The sequence below is a fragment of the Mobula hypostoma genome, chromosome 14, assembly GCF_963921235.1.
Source record: "Mobula hypostoma chromosome 14, sMobHyp1.1, whole genome shotgun sequence".
In the NCBI taxonomy this organism is placed as follows: Eukaryota; Metazoa; Chordata; class Chondrichthyes; order Myliobatiformes; family Myliobatidae; genus Mobula; species Mobula hypostoma.
Window position 1 is genome coordinate 12839813 of NC_086110.1, and position 22760 is coordinate 12862572.

At 43.8% G+C, this 22760-nt stretch overlaps 1 protein-coding gene across 1 annotated transcript; it reads right to left on the bottom strand.

The window, feature by feature from the left end:
• Positions 1-408: 408 nt before the first annotated feature.
• LOC134356581 (natural cytotoxicity triggering receptor 3 ligand 1-like) lies at positions 409-6955 on the bottom strand. The gene is made up of 4 exons (XM_063067544.1): positions 6901-6955; positions 6392-6697; positions 1099-1392; positions 409-629 (listed from the first exon to the last, which is right to left on the bottom strand). The coding sequence occupies exons 1-4, from the start codon at positions 6953-6955 to the stop codon at positions 409-411; spliced, it is 876 nt and encodes a 291-aa protein (XP_062923614.1).
• Between the last annotated feature and the right edge of the window lie 15805 nt (positions 6956-22760).

Below are 22760 nucleotides of genomic sequence, written 5' to 3' on the forward strand. Positions count from 1 at the left end.
AATATTATCGGCGCACACTGTGGCCATGAAATGTGTTGTGCATGACCCTTCATGAATGTAGTGGATCTAGATTTTGATTGAAAGAGTAGATGGGCAGTAGCTTGTGGCTACGGGGGTCAGGGGGTATGGAGGGAAGGCTGGGGCGGGGTTCTGAGTTGGATGATCAGCCATGATCATAATAAATGGCGGTGCAGGCTCGAAGGGCCGAATGGCCTACTCCTGCACCTATTTTCTATGTTTCTATGTTATATCTCAAAAGAACGAAAATATGACAGTAAAAGTATTATTACTTGTGTAAAATCGCCGCAGGAAGTCACAGCCTGAAAACCCCAGGTGTCTGAAAATCGTAGGTACAAGGGATGATTGGAGAACTTGAGCGAGAATGTAAAATTATCCTGTTATTTATAATTAGTATTGTCGAATGTGAATCCGATAATGCCTTGGAAATCTTGATTCTCTCATTATCATTTCCTCTTTCAATCTGCAGAGGTAATAAATGGAAATACTTGTCAAATCATTCATGTTCTTACCACGTTTTGCCTTAACTCCGATTCTTATCAAAATTATAATCAGCGTTACAATTGCCAGTCCGCCCAATGCACTTCGAAAAATCAAGATTTTATTGCTGTCTTCCGGATCTGTTAAAAAAAAACCAACCGTGAAACATATATAAATGTATAGAGACCGTGAGACAAGAAAGTAGAGCTTTTTAATAGGTAATTCAAGCCTGAACAAATAAAGATTGCAAGAGACGCAGTATGACACGGGTTTTAAGGTGATGATGGGACTTATGGAGCGAACAGATAATCTTACATAGTGGTTCTTTACAGACAGTACTTTTTATTTGCATTAAGAGAATTTTTCTTTTTACGATGCCTTTGCAAATAGTTTAATCGCAACTTCGAAATGACATCGTTTCTGTTTCTGAACTTTCACTCGAAAACTCTCAACAGATTCCATTAGCAAACAAGAGAAAATGACTTTTTACCATGTGGAATTTCTCACTGTAAGACAACACAAGAAGCATTAATAGAATATCAAATGTCGACTTTTCAGGCCGAGATCCAACATCATGACTTCATCGAGACACCATCTTACCTTGCTCCTGGATGTAGCTGAAATTGGCAGGCACCGTGAGGGAGACATGCGACACCAGACAGGTGTAAGTATCTTTTCCCAAAGTAGACTGCGTGATTTCCAATAAACTAAATGCTTCGTACAAGCCGTCCACGTTCCGGTTTGTCACACTTTCTATTCCAGTGCGAATTTGCTTGTTATTTCTTTGCCAAACGATTTCTAATTTCTCCGGGTAGAAACAAGCCGTTTTACAAAGGAGCTTTCGAGGAGACGAAAACCCTCCAACAGGAACAATTTCCACTGGAGTTGGAGGAGCTTGAGTAAAAACATAGTTATATTGAGTATTTTCAATCCATATCAGTACAGGTAGATTCCTTTATCTCCCCGCCAACTAGCATGACGTTCAACTATCAAATTAGTTACCCGCTAGTATTAACCAGTATTTAATAAATTCTTTCAACTTCACGTTCTGTTTATTGTTGCTCATCCATACACACACACTCCGAAGCGAACCTTTGTTCTTCTGGGGCCAAGTTGCAAAATAGAGTATATATAGTCACACACATATAGTCACCATCCAGCACTGACAGTCACAAAATAAGCAAAATAAAATATAGTCAGTTTGGGAGAAGGATGAAAGGAGAAGTTCAGCGAATGCACCTCGATGGCGAAGCTAAGAGATCCGAAGTGAGGAAGACGTTCTCTTTTGAATGGCGTTTGAGCTTCATTGCACAGTTGGGCTTGCGGCGGGCGTTAGCTTTGGAAACCAGACTACCTTTGGATTTTTCATTTCGTATCAAAACTGAGCTACAAATCCCAAACTATCACAGATTTCTATAGTATGAATGCACATGAAGTTTAATATTCTGGCAGCTCAACTGCTTCGGGAGTGTTTCAAGTCCTGGGGTTGAGCTTTCTAGTCATAAACATTCAGTAATAGAGCTTTTCCCGGAATGTGAACCATTCCTGGAACTGTTACCCCGTATTGATTGTGACAAATCATCTCTTCCGTGAAACAACCAGGAATACAAATGCAAATTGATATTAAGTTCTTTGATTCTATAGTTGTTTTCTTTCTAAAGTCTGAAGACATGCAGCAAACTGGTCGACAGTGACTTGGCACTGCTATAGGATCGTTTATGAAAACGATGCCTTGTAGAGGGTCAATCAGGAATTGAACAACTTCAATTTCACCATGCACCGTGTTTACTAAAACGTGAGACCAATTTTAAGATTTTGTAAACGTGGACCACTTCCGCGACAGCTATGGTCGGTGTCTGACAGGGGAGATTCAATAGTTAGATTGTTTTATCTGTTTATCACAGCAGTTAGGGTTTCGCTGTGCCTACAATAGTCATCCTGAGCGTTGCCTGACTCCACTTCCCACGCCTATACCGACGTCAACGTTCTTGGCCTTCTCAAATTCTAGGTGAAGGACAATTCTAAGGTGAAAAAAAATGAAGGGATTCTACAGATACATTAAGCATAAAGGGATAGCGACAGACAAAGTTGATCCATTTGAAGATCAGCGGGTTCAACAATACCTGGAACCGAAAGAACATGAACCTTATATATTTCCATTCGTATTTATTCGGGAGACGTACACAGAGACTAAGGCAAAACAGAAGCAATGTCATGGCCCATATACCGATTACAGTCTTGAGGCAGATTAGGGTGTAGCAGTCCCCAGGACATGGCAAAGATTCCCATCGGACCTTTTCGGAAGCTAGTGCAGAAAGTGAAAGGGCCCCGATAGAGGTATTCAAAACGTTCTTACCCGTGGGTGAAGTGCCGGAGGACTAGATTATAACTAATGTTTTAATACCATATAACTATAGGATATAGGAGCCTAAGCCCACCAAGTTTGCTCTGCAATTTCATCATAGATAATATTTTCTGCTCAGCCCCAATCTCCTGCCTTCTCCCCATAGCTCGTCATGCTCTATCCGATCAAGAATCTATCAACCTCTGCTTGAAATATCCATAAAGGCTTGGTCTCCATACCTGCCTGTGGCAAAAAAAAAAATTCCACAGGTTCTGCACTCTCTGGCCATAGGCTGTCCTCTTCATCTCCTCTGGACTCTTCCACCATAGGAAGCATCCTCTCCACATCCACGCGATCAAGTACTTTCACCTTTCTTTAGGGTTCAATGCCGTCGCCCCTGTTTTGTTTCTGAATTCCAGTGAAGTCAGGCCCAGAGCCATAAAACGTTCTTCATATGACTAGCTATTGAATTCTGGAATCATTGTCATGAACCTCCTTTGAATCTTCTCCAGTTTCAGCATATTCTTTCCAAGATAGGGGGCCTAAAACTGCTCACAATACGCTGTGACGCCTCACCAGTGCTTTATAAAGTCTGAATATTACATCCTTGCTTTTATATTCTAGTCCTCTTGAAATGAATGCGATCATTGGATTTGCCTTCCTGACCACAGACCCAACCTGTATGGAATACAGCACACGGACTCGCAAGTCCCTTACCACCTCAATGTTTTTTTGTGTTTTCTCTCCAGTTGGAAAATATTCAAAACTTTCACACCCTCCACCAAACTGCATGACCACACACTTCTCGATACTGTATTCTATCTGCCATTTCTTTGCCTGTCCTCCTAATCTGTCTCAGTCTTTCTGTAGCCTCTCTATTTCCTAAAACTACCTACCCGTCCACCTCTCTTCATATCGTCAGCAAACTTTGCAACAAAGCCATCAATTCCACCATCCTTATCATTGACATATAACCTTAAACGAATCGGTCACTGCACAGACCTCTGTGGAACACCGTTAGTCACGGGCAGCCAACCAGAAAATGCTCCCTTTATTCCCATTCTTTGTCTCTTACAAACCAGCCACTGCTTTATCCACCCTAGAATCTTTCCTGTTATACTTTCGGCTCGTAGCTTGTTTAACAGCCTTGTGTGTGGTACCTTGTCAAAGTCCTTCTGAAAATCCAAGTACACAGCAATCGATTCTGCCTATCTTTATCTATCCTGCTTTTATTCCGTCAAATAATTCAATCAGATTTGTCTGGCGAGAGTTTCCTTTGAAGAAATCATGCTGACAATGGCGTGTTTTATTATGTGTCTCCAAGTAACCTAACACCTGATCCTTAATGATGGACTCCAACATCTTGACAACCAGTGAGGTCAGACTGACTGGCCTATAGTTTCCACTTTCTGCCTCTCTACCTTCTTGAAGACTGGAGTGACATTTGCAATTTTCCAGTCTTCCAGAACCATTCCAGAATCTAGTAATTCTCGGAAGACCTTTACTGATGCCTCCAGAATCTCTCAGCAACTTCTATCAGAATCATGATATGTACATAATCTGGTCTCGGTGAATTACCTTCTTTCAGACCTTTCAGTTTCCCAGGAACTTGCTCTCCAATTATGTCCCTAGTTTTGCTGTTGTTCTAGATAGACTCTCGGAAGAAACCAGCTAGTCTATAATATAGTTGGTATTACAGTGAAGTGGGTAAATTATTGGAAGATAATTCCAAAGATTGGGATACATAAATATTTAGATAGACTGGGCTTGTTTGGGAATAAGCAACATTATTTTGTGCAATGTAGGATCTGTCTAACCAATCTTAATGAGCTTTTCGAGCTGGTTACCATGGATCTTGATGAAGGATAACAGTGGATATGGTCAACATGGATTTTAGCAAGAACTTTGGAAAAGTTCTGCAGCGGGGTGGTGGGCTGATCAAGTACGTTCGCTTGGCATTCAGGATGAAGGAGTAAGTTGTGTCTAACGTTGGGTTCGCGGGAGAAGCCAGAGTATGGTAGTAGATGGTTGGTTTTTGATCGTAGGCCTTTGACTGGTGGTGTGCCGCATGGCGACCAAAGCTTGCAGCGGGTTAAGGACCAGGTGTAAAAATGCGCTGAAAATGGCAGATAGGATTTAATGAAGGTAATTGTAAGCTGTTGTTCTTTGAGAAGACAAACCATTCTTTGATATACACAGTGAACGAGACTGGCATTGACGAGTGCGGTAAAAATAAATCTTGGAATTATAGATCGATAATTCAATGAAAATGGAGTCAAAGGCGGATGGTATCGTAAAGATAACCTTTGTCATATCGGCCTTCATATATCAGCGTATTGAGTGTAGAAGTTGGGATGCCATGCTGAAGATGTATTAGACGTCAGTGAGAACAAATTTGGAGTATTGTTCGCAGTTCTCGTTACTTATCTGCAGGAAAGTTATCAATATGTTTGAATGAGTAGAAAGAAAACTTACAACATGTGGCAGGAATTTGAGGACATGAATTATGAGGAAAGTTTAACAGGTAAAGATTTTTTTCCATGATTCTTAACAGAACGAGCGAACATTTGATAGAGGTATACAAAATTATGAGGGATGTAGATATGATGCATCTAAGCCTGCATTATCCACTGAGGTTGGGTGAGAATGTAATTGGAATTCATAGCTTCAGAGTGAAATGAGAAGTATTAAAGGCGAACCTGAGGGGAAATGTCTTCACTCTGACGGTGATGCTATTGTGGAGTGAGCTGACAGCGGAGGTGTTTGCGCTCGACTCCCTGCGCTTTACTATTCAACCGTATCAAAATTCATCTCAATCTTGAGAGGTCGATATTTCTGCCCGTTTTGTATGGTGAAAGAAGTATAGATTTTGCTAATCCTGCATGATAAAAGTTGGAATGACATTTTGCAGTGCATGCGATAAATTGTTACTTGATGTTAGAATTAACTCATTTGGAGCTGGGTATTATTCCTGTCTACTTGTTGATGGGGAAATGGAGCATTGTGCTGCTACAGGCAGATTCTTTGATAGAGATTACTCTATTTAAGTATTAATATTCTGCGTCCTCTGTGATGCGGAATCGAGTTATCCAACTCCAGCCATTCACATTAATATTAATATTATTTCAGCCTCTTGCTTGCAACACAATCCTAACCTTACTTGAAAAGTAATTCGTTATATTCAAAGTACCTTCGCGATAATGAGGGTAACGTCCTAAGCTATCACTACCCTTGGACATTCGGTTTAATTGGGAGATAGCTGATGAGCAGGGCTGGACGAACAGCAGTGGGGAAGGAGCCGGGGAAGTACGATACGATTAACGGAATCAACTCCACTATGCGCCTAATAGTTGCTACATGAAATGTGATTAATTTTTCTGCTCTTTATAATTCTGAATTTAAAATCACTGGACTGGGGTATATTTTAACACGGAAATCAAATGTATTCTCACCGTTTGTTTTATCAAGTAGAAATATTTCGTTTTATCCCCATCACTAAGTTTGATGTAAAATGCACAGAGCCGAAAATCTCGAAACGGCCACACTCACCGAACACAGTGAACTTGGTGCCACCTCCAGTCCCTAAGTATTGTTCCTGAAACTTTACTGCACAGTAATACAGCCCAGAGTCGCTGAATTTGACATTCCAGAGTACAAGTGTTCCTCTTCCCCTTTCTACAGTAAATTGTCTTCTGCTGTCCCTTTCTAAAAACCCCTTCTCGCCTTTCCTCCACCAACGAACGTCAACGGTATCGTTTGTCAGTAGTAATTTGCAGAACATCGTAACATTCGCACCAACCGGGACGTTCAGGTCCCGAGGGAATTGAGATACTTCGTTCGCCGTTAATTTGACGACTGCCGGATAAATAAGCAAGAGTATTAATAACAGTTAAACACAGTGAATTAACAAAAACTGATGACGTAAGTCACTGGATATCTAAGAGTGAAAGACGGCCGAATAGATGAAAAACTGTAACCGAATATGCCGCAGGCACCCAGAGTTAAATATTATTAAATAGAATATTCAATTCGGAAACGGCGTTTATAAATCAGCATACTTAGCCAAGTAATAGCCAGAAGTGCTATGTACGAAACCGTAAACTTCTCCGCCATCTTACAGAAACCAAATCGACCAATTCTTGCAATGCAAGTGGTATTTTAAACAATTTTCTGGAGGAAAAGGACTTCGTGAGGAAATGTATTAATCATGCAAACATGACGTAGGATGACGCCACCGCACGGCAGTATAATGTGGTTCAGATTTAAACCCTGTCTCGGCTGGGAGGAAAATAAGAACTCTTACAATTCTAATTTTTACATGGCCTACCTAATGCTTCCGTGATTATGTTGGAAATCTTGCCCTCTTGTTGATTACAAGAATTATCCACATCTTTATTGAGATATAAATTCAAATCTGTACTCTGCGCATTTTGATGGAAATCCGCTTAGGAGTTGAAAAATGTCTAATAAGATAGGCGGATAAAAATAATAACAATATTTCTTCATTCCAATTTACCTTTGCAGCTTTGCTCCATTTCAATCATATACCTTCAGTCAAATGGAACCCTGCGGGTTTCTCTAGTAAAGCAGTTGCGCTCATGCGGCCAAAAGTCTTTAAGCTGCGACGGGTGCGGACGGTGTTACATAAATGAAAAATTTGCTTCTCTTGATAATTTCATTTAGGGTTTGGTTATAACGGTTCGACTAATGAACTACTGCTTAATGTCTGGCAAAACAAAAAGGAAATGATGAACGAGCCTCGTTTGAACAGCAGTACATTCCTCCGGAAGGCTTCATGCACATGTCTCCTGCACAATGTATGATTTTGGATTTTGAGCATTGATGACAAAGAGAAATGACATATAGCCGCGTATTCTGTCTATTACTCCAGCAATTTTCATGTAATTTAAATGTTTAAGTTTCATGAAACAAAAGCATATAATGTGAAACCTTTATAAATTAATTCCAGTGACAAATTTCAATCTGTTTTCTCAAAGTAGGCCGCATATTATTCAGTTCCTTACTCGCTGCTGTGATCAGTTCGCACGTAGAACTCAGTGGACAGCAGCAGCAAATGTTGTCTGTGATAGAAATAGATTCGGCGTATAGGATGTTGATCACATAAGGAGTGAGCGTAGAGTTCAAACAGCAAGTTATTCAGTTTAATGATGACAGAGATTGAAGAGGTACTGCGATAGAATCTATAAAGGGCGCATCGAGGAAGCCTCAAATGATTGATTGCAGCTCCGAGGCTCCATTTTAAACCCAATAAACACGAGCAGTTCTATTGGGAGAAATGCTGCTCTTTCAAATATCTCCTACAGTTCCACAAGGTAAACGGGAGACAACAGGATAGTCAATCGAGCAAAAATTTTAACCGGATACAGAAAAAAAAAGGTCCACTCGCACCCAGGTGTCTAACGAACGGAGATAAGATTCTGATTACCATGTCAAACACCTTGCCATTTTGAACAGTTATGTTTCCGATTTTCCACGAAGCGGTGGGGATGTTATGCCTTTTTCATAGAAGCTTTGTCACCATTATTAAATTGTATCTCCTGTCTTCTTAGATCTGAAATTATGTAGCTGCTTGGGGCGTAAAGTTGTTCATAGGTAACACAAATTTTGTCAATTGGATCCCACGGGATGTAATTGAGGTATGTTTGTTGAGGAGTTTATTCGGGAGAGGATATGGACGTTGTGAACCTTATCCTGCTGTGGATCTGATGAATCGTAAGAGACAATTCTAATGAGGGAGAGCTTAGTTTTACGTTACAGGTAACTTGTGATGCCGAATACAAAAATGTGTCTGCGGCAGAAAACACTATTTCCAGAAGGTAAGTTTTCTGTCGGAATTTCTGCCTTGATCTTCAGATATTCCTTTTTCTCGACAGATAAATACCAAAGATGAGAGTACTCTGTTTAGTTCCCCATGAACCACTCTCTGTTCTCCATTAGTCCATTCTTCATGTGGTGTAAGAATAGAGCAGTAACTTGGACCAATTACTAAGCACTTCAAAACAAGTTTGCTGATAAAAATTGGCCTCGAGTGAGCACGGTTGGGATTATCATGGTAGCTCTTAGGTGACAAATTGAATAACGACGCTGATCATTTTCAGTTTTAAATGCTTTAGAGATAAATCCTACATCTCTATGTTTTCACTAGCATAAATTTGTTCAGCATTAACTGGGCCGGAAAAGCACAGGTAAGTAGAAGACATTTTGTTCTCTTCAATTTATTGGTTTTTTTGATTTCAAATGCTTGAATACATGACAATCTCAGAAAAATCGAGATCGTTTTAAATGTTAAGCACAGCTCTGGTTAGGCCAAAGGATTGACTGTAAATCTGGATTTCTAATTTGTGAGACAATTTTGTCCACCCGACGAGATATCCTTTATAATATTGCGCCTTTAAATGTCTCTGCCTTCATTACAAACATATTCCGAAATGTTTTCAACAATGTTCTTCTAGGATAAATGTTGCAACTGAGTGTTGATTATTCTTTAATAGATAATAGGGAGCTTAATTGAAGTTAGTTGACTGCAAAATTAAAGCTACTGTTTGATACTACTGTGTGGAAGTCACAGGAAACAATCAGGAAGCCAGGTAGTGTCTGCTGAGAGAAATAGAGTGAACACTTCAAGTTGATAATTTTTCACTAGCTCATGAAGAGAAATGATTTGTATTTTCCCCTTTTCATAGAAGGTTCCCGATGTTTTCTGCTTAATTTCGGATTGCAAACATCTGCAACCTGTTTTCCATTAATTACCCTGCTTTCCAATAAATGATCAAACTTGATGTGAGCCGAATACAAAAGCGACATGACCTTACTTCCCCTTCCACTCAAAAGTATCGTGGAAAACCTTAGATTAAGAAGCAACTCTCGCATTGGCTGCGCCAGAGACTTTTTGTTGCTGGTGCTACAGTGGAGCTGAATTATTCTGTGATGGTGCTGAGGGATGTACAATATGGTAATATGTATTCGCAAGGCCAGACACGTGGCGTTCAAAAGTCAGTTTCAAGCATTATGTGCCTACTATAAATGCCTCTGTTGATTCACAAGCAAAAGCAATTGATAGATCTAATATAGAAATGAACTGTGACAGGATCGACAGCATCGGAGACACCCCGGGCTACACAGAGCATAAACAAACAAACCAACAGAGCATCCGACCCACAGCGCACAACGTGAATCACGCACCAATCCCGCAATCAGCGTCAAATGCATGCTTTTCAACTGAAAAACACAACACTAACCCACAATGTCCAATGCTATTCGCATTTCATAGACAGACAATGCCAAAAGATACACTGTTACTAAAGTCAAATAAGGCAAACAACAGATGCAAGGCCTTACCAGGAGTTGGACAAATCATACTCTGACCATGCAATACCTCAATTAATTCGGCTATTGAATTTGAAACAAAAATCAACAGAATCACCGCTCGGAAGTCGAAGTAGGCATAATAGCAGTAAATGTAATATTTTAGGATTTGCGGGAAACATAAGGACTATGGGGTATCCACCACAAAATAATAATAATAATAGTAATAATAATAATAATAATAATCAGCATTAGTCTTAGCCGAAATTTTAAAAAAAGTCAACTGCACTTACCATTGATGTTTTCAGAGAAGCACAATCCGTCTGTTGTTGTGATTGGCGGTGAAATCGTCAATGATTTTCTGGATGTCAAGTGCTTTGGTCCACCGGCTGTTTATGGCCAACAGGGCCATGTTGCTGTTCTGAACATCGCCGCTGCTATTCCTTAGGTAGTTTTTGAGGCGTCGGAGGCAAGAGAAACTCCGTTCGCATGAGGCAGATGTCGCAGGTAGAGACAGTGATATGCAGATTAGTTTGTATAAGTCTATAAATGCATCGCGGTAGGGTCTCATTAGAGCTAGAAATTCCACTGTCCTTGCTAGAGACTCAACCACTGCTCTCATATACTCACGATTTTCTTGGACAATCTTTGCATGTCCTTTGTCAAGCATATTTCCTAATCTTGAACCATCTTGTTTTCTCAAACTGAATTCGGCCCGTGCCTCCATAACAAACTTATGAGCTGCACTTGAATGGTGGGTTTTGAAAGCTATTATAGCTTTCCGCGAGTTGTGGTAATCGGTGACAGTGAAGGTAGACTCAGAATGGAACCCATGTTCTCCACACAGGAAATGCCTGCATGCGAAGCAGAATGTAATATCTTTCGTGATCGAATATTCCAGTCAGTCAAACCAGCCACGAATAAAACTCCTTTGCTGATTGTCAAACTGTTGCGAGTAGCGAAGGTTCCTTTCTCAATGCTGACCGACGGGGTCCTTCCTCAGGCTGCTGGCTAACATCGCTAACATTATTCCCGCTCGCACTAAGAGCAGTTTCATCCACGTTCTCTTCGGAATCCCGCTCCATTTCTTGTTCCTCTACTTCGCCCTCACACTCCTTCGATGAACTGCTGTCGCCCTCATCCCCACTTACTTCTTTCTGCATGTCACTTTCAATTCAGACAGGCTCAGGCTGAGACACCACTGATCCCTCTGGATGAGGTCGTTTTCTCCCTAAAAATCGATCCATTTTTCACTCCGGCCAAAATAATGCACGTGCCAGGCCCACAATAGCTTGTAAAAGCACAATGTGTGTGTGTGTGTGTGTGTGTGGGGGGGGGTGCACCCGTTAGTCTCGCGAGACCATGGATCTGCGCCTGGATGTATACTGTCAATCTCTCGCGTGAGTGAGAGAGAGTGACATCACCACCTTAAGTGATCTTAGATCAGTTTAACTGATCTGAGGACAGTAACGACAAGACATTGACAACGAACGAATAAGCAGAAGTGTAGGGTGGATCTTACAGAGCTTATAACTTTATTGCTGCGTGGGTGCTATGGTAGTTGGGGGCACTGTTTCACTATATCAACTGGAGAAACAAGCTGTATTCAAAACTATACAGAGAAAGCAAAGCAGCTGCAATTTGTATGTGAAATTTCAGTTAATTTCTTGGTGGTGCTACGGTGGTGCTATTGTAATTTCTGTTGGGGCTAGAGCACCAGCTAGCACCACCTTAGCGCCGCCCCTGAAACCTCGACATTACCACTTCATGTAATGTTGTCTACCTGTTCCTTGTTCCCTTAACACTGCTTTTAACATAACAACGGACCAGTACAGCACAGGAGTAGTACCTTCAGCTAAGCTGTCCGTCGCGAACACGATGCCAAATTAAACTAAATATCTACTAGTTGCAGTCCCTCATTTAATTAATCAGAAAGGAGAATGTTTTCCTCATGAAATCCGTTTACAATGTCTTTAATCTTCAAAGTAGTTGGTTCTCCATTCAATGCTCTCAGAGAATGGCTCACACATATATATCAAGTATTTAGTTGTTTTTAAGAATTCTTTCGCGTATTTATTTCCAGAATGAACATAGCACAGAAACAGAAAATAGAGACGTTGCAGCACAGCTTGAGAAACATTTAGCTGACAGGAGCAAAATATCAAATGTTGCTTAAATTAAACTTATTGACCTACTCTTAAACGTCAAGTGTGATAACACGAGCTGTCCGCTACATAGAGGTTTCAGAGAGGAGTAATCTTTGACCACAAATTTTCCATGATGTTACCAGCAGACTCACGAGTGCAATTATATTCTCAGGAAGCGTATTAGGTCCCATAGACACAAAGTTCAAATGCATTCTTGGTAAACTGACAGATGAATTAAAATTCTATTCCGAGCATCTTTTTCACAGAAAACTTGCAGAAGCTCGCATGCAAATATTCGCATTTGTGAATAATAAGCAGGATGTGAAAATATATCTATTTTAAGAGGATATGAAACTTCGTCGGAATTGAACAAAAGCAGCTGGCCTTTTAAACGGGCAGATAAAATAGGAAAGGAAACACAGGAATGTACTCACTTCTTTCGAAGTTAATTGAAATACTTGGATTCATAATTCACGAATGTAGAGTTAGCAGTCCAGAAACACAATTCTGTGAAAAGAAGGTAAATTGAAGAGTGAATTCTATTGATCTGCCTGCACATTCTAACCTGATCTGCTGAATATTCCGTGCATTCCATATTCAAGAGTCCAACGAGTTGGACCATTCGTCTTTTTTGTTATCTATTCTATTAGGCCACTTAGTATTCCCTGAATATGGAATTTTATTCAGTTTCTTATGCTACCATAGTCCGTAAAAGTCCTGATTCCCGCATGTGTAACTGATCCGCGATATGAGTATGCCATTTGGAACAATTTCCAACTGCTGAGGCAGCTGGCATGAAAGGAGGGTTAGGGAGGTATAGATTCTGGAAGGTGATGAGCAGAAAGGCAAAGGCTACCAGTTCTGGAATCTAACAAATAAAGGAGAGAGATAATGGGGACCATTAGAGGAGAGGTGAAGGGCAGATGGAGCCAAGACAAGATGGGGGAAGGGAAAGGCTTTGTGTGAAATGTGTGCGTTGTGGATGGATGCAACCACTGGGTAGCAAAGTTTTTTGGAAAGTGTTGCTTCTTCACATGTGGATGAGATAGACTGCCTGAAGCTGAATAGAATGACAATTTCACATTACTTGTATCAGGAAGAAAATTGGAGAAACAAGGCATAAACTTTTATTGATTATAAAGCGTTTAAGAGTATAATGGTAATGATGCCTGACAATAATTCAAATAAGCTAAAATATTCTGTGAGGATTTCCGTTTGTATTCAATGCCGAAGGCTTCTTGCGTAAGTGTCCAACAATAATCCTCCAACATTAATGGACACCAGCTGCCTTGATACTATTTTTTTCATGACCGCAATCTCCTTGTGAATCCTTTCACCATGCTCGTTACGAACAGCACCGAGATCTGTATGGAAGAAGTCTAAATGGGAATGCAGAAAATGAATTTTTACTGACATGCTGCACTTCATGGATTTGTATGCTTGAATTATGTTGTCAAGTAGCTGCACGTAGTTTGATGCTCTGTGGTTGCTAATAAAATTTTCAACGACATCCTTGAATGCCTTCCACGGGATTTTCTCTGGTCCCTTTAGACATTCTTCGAATGGCCTGCCATTGATGACCTGTTTGATATGCGGACCAACAGAAAAAGCCTTCCTTAATTTTGGTATCAGTTATTCTGGGAAATATCTCACTCAAATATCGAAATCATCCACAGAAATTCTTGTACCTGGAGACAGCAGATTTCCTCCTTGTAGTTTTGAACCCAGTCATTCTGCTTTTGCCTTTGACAAACCCAAGTCTCTGACAAAGTCATTTAACTCAGACTGTGTTTCACAAAAGGCTCACTCGACATAAAGAGTTCAAAATCTGCATCGGTATCAGTGTCGTTTTTCTATTCCTGCCTCTTACACATTGTCATCTTCCTCTGCCTCCTCTAGACTCCATGTCTCTGGTGGCTTCAGTACTGCAAGACTATCATCATGCGACACAGGTGTCGATGCTGAAAGGAGATCGCAGTGTTCAATCGATTTCTTGTTTATAACAGAGAAACCAGACACACTGGTCAGATAGAACTAGCTCTCGCCATATCATCGGTACCACGAATGCTTGTCTTCCGAACATCTCTGAGCCACACTCCCAGATCAATAACTCCCGTTGAGCAACAGATGTGAAGAGCCCAGGCATTGTTTTGGTCGCCAATCATAAACTCAAAGTAGAACTCATAGGCTTTCTTAAAAAGAAGAGTTATGCTCCGTGCTTGAAATTTAAGCTTATACTCGCCACAAGTATAACGGAAAATATCGCGGTTGATGCAACATTGGCGAGACATCTTGTTTTCGCAAATACCACTGAAAATAATATTACTTGACGAGAATGAATACACACAATATGCTATGCCCGCCGAACATGCGCCTGAACATGATCACTAAACGCAACGCAAAGAAGAGAGTGTGCATGATGCTTTTATAGTCTTTCTAAAACCTGACCTGCCAAGCAGCATCCGCCCTGCCTAATGCTCGGACAAGATGAACACTTTTCAACTTACATAATGGGCAACCATTAAATTGACTTGAATTATGAATTGAAATAACAAATATAGGCGATTTCAAAATGCTATGCGATAGGGAAACTTCATGGTGACTTTCATGATCAGCAGCACAAAATCTCTAAGACAAACCGAAAGGTATCAAGGATGTAAACTCTTTGTTGTCCTGTGAACTCGGAGGGGTGGTGGTGAACACATGTGCCTTGGAGCTGAGGGGTGCAAGAAGATGGGGCAGAGCGAGACACAGTATACTAGGGTTCATCTACAACTGCCGAGCGTGGTATCTAAGATCCTGGGTTATGGAATATGAAAGTGGAATACTCAGAGACAGGCCACAGAATGTTAACCTTTGATGCAAGCTCTTGAGGAATATTGTATCATTTCTTAATGCATGCATTACTAAATGACAATAAAAGAGGACTGCGGGTCCTCATAATCTAAGGGACAAGAAAGCTGTACTGCACCAAGGCAAAATGACTCGGTTTAGCCGCAATTGCGAACCATTTTGATCTTTTTAAATGGTATGTTTTTCTTAGAGGAAGTACAATGACGTTTCTCTAAATTGGGTCAAGCGGCATCTATGGAGAGAAGTGAACGGTCGAAGTTTCGTGTCCAGACTCTTCATCAGGACTGGAAGAACGGAAAGGGGGAGGACAGTTAGCCAGTATTAAAAGGTCAGGAAAAGGTTGGAGCAAGAGTTGGAGAGTAATAACTGGATCCAGGTGAGGAAGTGATTAACATCACTCTCCTAAATCACTTGATCCTCCCTTGCATTCCTCACAAACTACCTCGATGTTTAATCAGACTAAATTCCTCGCTCACGATCATGGCTGATCCAATTAGAAACTTTGATTCGGCTTTCCTTTTCGTCTTCAACACACATCGGAATCAGTCAGCTTTACTTTGTTGCTATTCGGTTGCTTTTTAAAATTCTCCGGCAAACTACTGATATGATTTACGCCATGTAATCTAAAAGGCTGGAACAATGAAGAAAATCATATTTCAATTCTCGTTCTGGCAGCGTGCGAGTTTGCGTTCAGCTAATGAATTAACGAATCGTATGAATAATGGTGCCCACGACTGAGGTACAGCACCGATCTCTCTAATATTCCCTCTCATTGGATTCCCAATTGTTGATGTCGATGTTACATTTCTTCATGTTGGCTTTAAAGTCGTCTTTGAATTTCTTATGTTGTCCGCCTTTTATGTTTGCCTTCTTTAAGCTGGGAGTAGAAGATTTCTGTCGGCAGACGTTCGTCTTTCATCCGAACAACATGACCACTCCATCTTGGTTGGTTCTTGATGACGTGGGCTTCAAAGTTTGTTGTTTTTGCTTCATTTAGCACACTGACGTTTGTCCTTCTACCTACCCAGCTGACAGTTAAGATGTTTCGAAGACAACATTGATAGAATTTTTCAAGTGTCTTCAGATGTCGTCGGTATGTTGTCCAGGTTTCTGATGCATACAGTAGCGTTGGAATTACCACTGCTATGTACACTAACATTTTGGTGTCTGTTCGGATGTCACGATCACGAAAGATTCTTGTTCGGAGACGTCCAAAAGCTGTTCCAGCGCATGTTGGATCTCGTCATTAAGGTCGACATTGGAGGAGAGGTGACTTTCAAGATACGGAAAGTGGTCCACATTTTCCAGGGTTGTTTCGCCAAGTCTCCTGGCAGCATCCACGCTCCAAACACTGACACCTCTCGACTACATCATCGTACGATCTCGGGACAAACAAGATGTACTGATAACAAGAGCGGTTACTGGTGCTGACGAGGGCTGGACAGACCATCGACTCATCTTGTCCACCATGAGAATGAAGATTCGGCCCAAAAGGAAACACCAAAATCAGAACACTATTAAGAAATTTAATGTTGACATCCTTCAAGACAATCAGCCATGTACAGAGGTTCCAACAAACTCTTCAAGAACAACTGGCTGAACAAATCCCAGCAGCTGTAGAAGAACACTGGAATCCATTGATGAACGCTGCCAACACCTCCTGCGAAGAAACAATTGGGTTCAAGACGAAAAAAAGATCAGGATTGGTTCGATGATAACGACAAACTACTCCAACAATTTATCGACGGAAAGAGAAAAGCTTTCAAGAATTGTATTTCAAGTAATCAATTTATACTGACATTTTAACTGTCAAACACGACAGTTGTAAATCTTCCATTGTATCATTTATCATTTCTATCATTAGAACTAAAAAAAATAAACGAGAAAATGTAAGATTCTTACCATGTTATGCGTTTACGATCAATCTTGAGACAATTATAACCAGACCTAAAATTACCAGTCTGCCCAACGCCCACACTATAATCAGTCTTTTCTGCGTTCTGTCTAGGTGAGATGCAAAATAAGGAACCGTGAAACAAATACACTTATACAGGGGTTGCGAATGTCTAAGGTCGAGCACTTTAAATGTGTCGCAACTGGAGGAGCTCAGCAAGTTAGGCAACATTTATGGAGGGGAATGAACAGTGCACGTTTCGGACGGAGATGCTTCAAAAGTACTGTAAAGGAAGGGCCCGGAAACCTGCATGTCTGTTGGGGTCATCTATTGTATACGGTGCTCCTAGCGCGACATCGCTGAGACCCCACCGCAGATTAAGGTACCTCTTTGACGAGCGCACTCGCTCTGTCCACCGCAAAGGTCAGGTTCCCCCGGTGCCTACCCATTCAAATTCGACTTCCCATTCCCATTTGAACATGCCTGTCGATGGCCTCCTTTACTGCTGAGGCCAAACTCAGGCTGGAGGAGTAAAACTATTTATTTTGTTTGGTTCGCTTTTAAACTGATGGCAAGAATATCGATTTCTGTAACTTCCCGTTATTTGTCTCCCCTCTTTCTTTTTTCCATGAATTCCAAGTCCACTGTCCTCTGCTATTAGATTCTTTCTTCTTCTTCTTCTTCTTCTTCTTCAGCCTTTTACCACTATCTCCTCCCAGTTTTGTACCTCGTTCCCATTCCAACACCCACCCACTTTCCCCCTCATCTGGTCTCATCAATTTTCTGTCAGTGTGTACTCCTTCACTCTCCTACGTATTCTGTATTCTGCCCCCTTCCTTTAGAGTCCTGATGAAGGATCTGGGCCCGAAATATCGACCGTTTGTTCACCTCCATAGATGTAGCCTGACTTGATGAGTTCCTTCAGCATTCTGTGTGCATCAAGATTTACACCATCGGCAGAATCCGTTCTGTTTATATTTTAAATGAGTCTTTCAATCTTCTGTGTACAGCAATTGGAATAATAAAATATACAAGTCCAATAGCAAGTTAATGATGGAATTTATAGGGCAAACGGATTACAATACCCAGACACAAGAAACTGCAGATGCTGCAATCTGGAGCAACAATCCATCTGCTCGAAAAACCCGACGGTTCAAGCAGCATTTGTTGGAGGAACGCAATTATAAGGTTTCGGGTCAAAACCCTGCATCGTGACAATATTGACCATATTGCCTCTCATTCTCAATCCTTTGACATTCTGCATACCAACCACGATGCCTGGTCAAGCTAGTCCCACTTGCCTTATTTTGGTCCATTAACTTCTGAACCCTTACTAGCTACAGACCCGTGGAAATGTTTTGTAAACGTTGCTATTGCATCGACTTCAACAATATCCTCTGGCAGGTCATTCCATATCACCCTCCACGAAAAAAAGTTGCACTCAAGTTCCTGCTGAATCTTTCCACTTGCACCCTTAATCTATGTCGTCAAGTTCTTGATTCGTTAACTTTGGGAAAAAAAGGCTTGAGTGCATTTATTTTATCCATGCCACTCATGATTTCATACACTTCTAAACTGTGAGGAAAGAAACCCTAGCCGGGTCAACCAGTCCCAACAATCAGACCTTCAAGGCCTGTCAACATCACTGTAAATCGTTTCAGCATTCTTTTCAGTTTTATAATATCTTCCCTCCAGGAGGTTGCCCAAAACTGAACACGATACTCTAAACGTGGTCTCACCAGTGTCTTGTTTTAACCACAACATAATCTCCTCCTCACTCTACTGAATGCCCTGATTGATAAAAGCCAGCATGTCAAAATGTCATGGTCCGGTCCGTCAAGTCCTTATTCCAGTTCACGGTCCGGTCCATCGACCCTTGCTCCAGGTTTTCCTGTCTACCCTGTGACTGTTCTTGAGCTCCAATTGAGGCACCTGATGCCAGTTGGGGCTGGCTGCATAAATACCCTCAGAGACCAGGGCGTGGCTGCTGGATTGTTCTTGTCCTATTCCTTGTATCCCTTCCTCTGCCTTCTGTTTCCTCGCCGGTAGCCCTGCCTTGTCTTGCCGGTAACTCTCGCCTTGCCTTGCTTTGCCAGAAGCCTTGCTTTGTCTTGCCGGTAACTCTCGCCTCACCTGAATTTCTCGTCTCCCCTTGCATTGCCTGAAGCCTTGCCTTGTCTTGCTGGTAACTCTCGCTTCGTCTCGCCTGCAGTCTTGTACTGGAGCCACTCTTTACCTAGCTCCCTTCCTGTCCCTTGCTTCCGCCCAGGTAAGCCAGGCCATCTTACCATTGCCTGCGGTTGGTTCTGTCCCTTCCTGTACCTTGCCTCCGTCGGGTAAGTCAGGCCGTCTTGCCATTACCTGCGGTTGGTTCTGTCCCTTCCTGTCCCTTGCCTCTGTCGGGTGGTAATCCACGCCCTGCCCAGGAGAACTGCGCCCTGACCAGGAGGAGGCTGCCTGGCCTCAAGCCTGAAGACCCCATCCTCCTGCCTGGCCTCAAGCCTGAAGACCCCAGCCTCTTGCCTGGCCTCAAGCCTGAAGACCCCATCCTCCTGCCTGGCCTCAAGCCTGAAGACCCCAGCCTCCTGCCTGGCCTCAAGCCTGAAGACCCCAGCCTCCTGCCTGGCCTCAAGCCTGAAGACCACAGCCTCCTGCCTGGCCTCAAGCCTGAAGACCCCAGCCTCCTGCCTGGCCTCAAGCCTGAAGAGTCCCGCCTCCTGCCTGGCCTCAAGCCTGAAGAGTCCCGCCTCCTGCCTGGCCTCAAACCTGAAGAGTCCCGCCTCCTGCCTGGCCTCAAGCCTGAAGAGTCCCGCCTCCTGCCTGGCCTCAAGCCTGAAGAGTCCCGCCTCCTGCCTGGCCTCAAGCCTGAAGAGTCCCGCCTGCTGCCTGGCCTCAAGCCTGAAGACCCCAGCATCCTGCCTGGCCTCAAGCCTGAAGAGTCCCGCCTCCTGCCTGGCCTCAAGCCTGAGGAGTCCCGCCTCCTGCCTGGCCTCAAGCCTGAGGAGTCCCGCCTCCTGCCTGGCCTCAAGCCTGAGGAGTCCCGCCTCCTGCCTGGCCTCAAGCCTGAAGACCCCAGCCTCCTGCCTGGCCTCAAGCCTGAAGAGTCCCGCCTCCTGCCTGGCCTCAAGCCTGAAGAGTCCCGCCTCCTGCCTGGCCTCAAGCCTGAAGAGTCCCGCCTCCTGCCTGGCCTCAAGCCTGAAGAGTCCCGCCTCCTGCCTGGCCTCAAGCCTGAAGAGTCCCGCCTCCTGCCTGGCCTCAAGTCTGAAGAGTCCCGCCTCCTGCCTGGCCTCAAGCATGAAGAGTCCAACCTCCTGCCTGGCCTCAAGCCTGAAGAGTAAAGCCTCCTGCCTGGCCTCAAGCCTGAAGAGTCCCGCCTCCTGCCTGGCCTCAAGCCTGTAGCCTCTAGCCTCCTGCCAAGCCTCGGCTCAAGTCCGTAGCCTCTAGCCTCCTGCCAAGCCTCGGCTCAAGTCTCTAGCGTCAAGCCTCAAGCTTCAAGACTACAGCCTCCTGCCTCCTGCCCAGCCTCAGTTCAAGTCTCTAGCCTCAAGCCTGAAGACTCCAGCCTCCTGCATCCTGCCAAGCCTCGCCTCTAGCCTCAAGCCTCTAGCCTGAAGACTCCAGCCTCCTGCCTCCTGCCAAGCCTCGCCTCTAGCCTCAATCCTCAAGCCTGAAGACTCCAGCCTCCTGTCTCCTGCCAAGCTTCGCCTCTAGCCTCTAGCCTCAAGTTTCAAGCCTGAAGACTCCAACCTCCTGCCTCCTGTCAAGCCTCGCCTCTAGCCTCAAGCCTCAAGCCTGAAGACTCCAGCCTCCTGCCTCCTGCCACATCTCTCCTCTAGCCTCAAGCCTGAAGACTCCATCCTCCTGCCTCCTGCCAAGCCTCGCCTCTAGCCTCGAGCCTCAAGCCTGAAGACTCCAGCCTCCTGCCTCCTGCCAAGCCTCGCCTCTAGCCTCAAGCCCCAAGCCTGAAGACTCCAGCCTCCTTCCTCCTGCCAAGCCTCTCCTCTAGCCTCAAGCATGGACTCCAGCCTCCTGCCTCCTGCCAAGCCTCGCCTCTAGCCTCAAGCCTCAAGCCTGAAGATTCCAGCCTCCTGCCTCCTGCCAAGCCTCGGCTCAAGTCTCTAGCGTCAAGCCTCAAGCTTCAAGACTACAGCCTCCTGCCTCCTACCAAACCTCGGCTCAAGTCTCTAGCCTCAAGCCTCAAGCCTGAAGACTCCAGCCTGCTGCCTCCTGCCAACCCTCGCCTCTAGCCTCAAGCCTCAAGCCTCAAGCCTGAAGACTCCAGCCTCCTGCCTCCTGCCAAACCTCGCCTCTAGCCTCTGGCCTCAAGCCTGGACTCCAGCCTCCTGCCTCCTGCTAAGCCTCGCCTCTAGCCTCAAGCCTGGACTCCAGCCTCCTGCCTCCTGCCAAGCCTCGCCTCCAGCCTCAAGCCTCAAGCCTGAAGACCCCAGCCTCCTGCCTCCTGCCAAGCATCGCCTCTAGCCTCAAGCCTCGAGGCTGAAGACTCCAGCCTCCTGCCAAGCCTCACTTCTAGCCTCTAGCCTGACGACTCCAGCCTCCTGCCTCCTGCCAAGCCTCGTCTCTAGCCTCAAGCCTGACGACTCCAGCCTCCTGCCTCTTGCCTAGGCTCGCCTCAAGCCTGAAGCCTGAAGACTCTAGCCTCGTCCTGCCTGCCTGCCAAGCCTCGTCCTGTCTAGTTCTGGGGTTCGAGCCAGAGGCAAGACCCAGATACTGGGTCCTTGTCCAGTCTCTGGCTCGGAGTCCAAGCCGGAGCTCCTAGCTCTCTTGTCCAGCGCTGTTCCAAGTTCCCGGATTCCATGTCCATGTCCTTGCCCTCAGCCTGTATCCTAGTCCTGTCCCTAGTACTTAAGTGTATGTATCTTGCACTTGGGTCCGTTCCCAGCCACCGCCGTATGACACAAAATTCTTTTTCACCAACTTTTCGAACACCATTCTTAACTTTTCCAACTCCATTCGTACTCCATTTTCAGCGAACCCTGAATCACATCCATGATTGACATCCATTGTGAAAACTCTTCTAAATTGTTTATGTACTGTAGATCTCCGAGGCACATAAATAGTCACAGTCGTGGCTTGACCATTCACGGGTCGAGGCGGCGGAAGTGGAAGGCGCTGCTTGGGCCGACTGCCTGCCCCTCTTCCAAGGGAACGCTCGTGTCCGCCTGTTCTTGGAGAGGGAGCATGCGGTCGCAAAAGACACTTCGGGGGACTTCCGGGAGCGGCGCCCCCCCCCGCCCACCGGAATATTGATTGTCTATTAGGCAGCAGTAACCATATTTTAATTTCTGTGTACTCACGGTCTTGTAAATATTGAATGTCTGTACCTTGTGTATTTGCAATGTAAATACACTTTTATAGTTAAAAAAATCCAGCTTCCATCATCACGCCCTGCTTCTTATAATCAAACCACCTCTTTATGGATTGCACGCGAGCTATCCCTCCGGGCAGATTATCGCATGGAATCTTCTTTGAAAAAGTCATGTCTTTAAATCTTCATTATACCCTCAGTATCTCTTCAAGTGTTCTGATATCTCCTTGTTTTCAAAATGCATGTTAATGCTTTTGCGATTTTGCATTGGAACGTTTAATAAGAGCACATACATTCAAGTTTTCTGTTTGTAGACTTTAAAATGGCAATGATGTATCAGAGCTGAACAGATTGCACATTGAGTTTAAGCTA

Bases quoted from the DNA above. Each gene is read 5' to 3' on its own strand.
- LOC134356581 (XM_063067544.1), bottom strand. From the start codon at position 6,955: ATGGCGGAGAAGTTTACGGTTTCGTACATAGCACTTCTGGCTATTACT. The intron at 6,698-6,900 runs GTATGCTGATTT...TTTATCCGGCAG, and splicing joins TCTGGCTATTACTTGGCTAA to TCGTCAAATTAACGGCGAAC. The intron at 630-1,098 runs GTAAGATGGTGT...CAGATCCGGAAG, and splicing joins CAGCTACATCCAGGAGCAAG to ACAGCAATAAAATCTTGATT.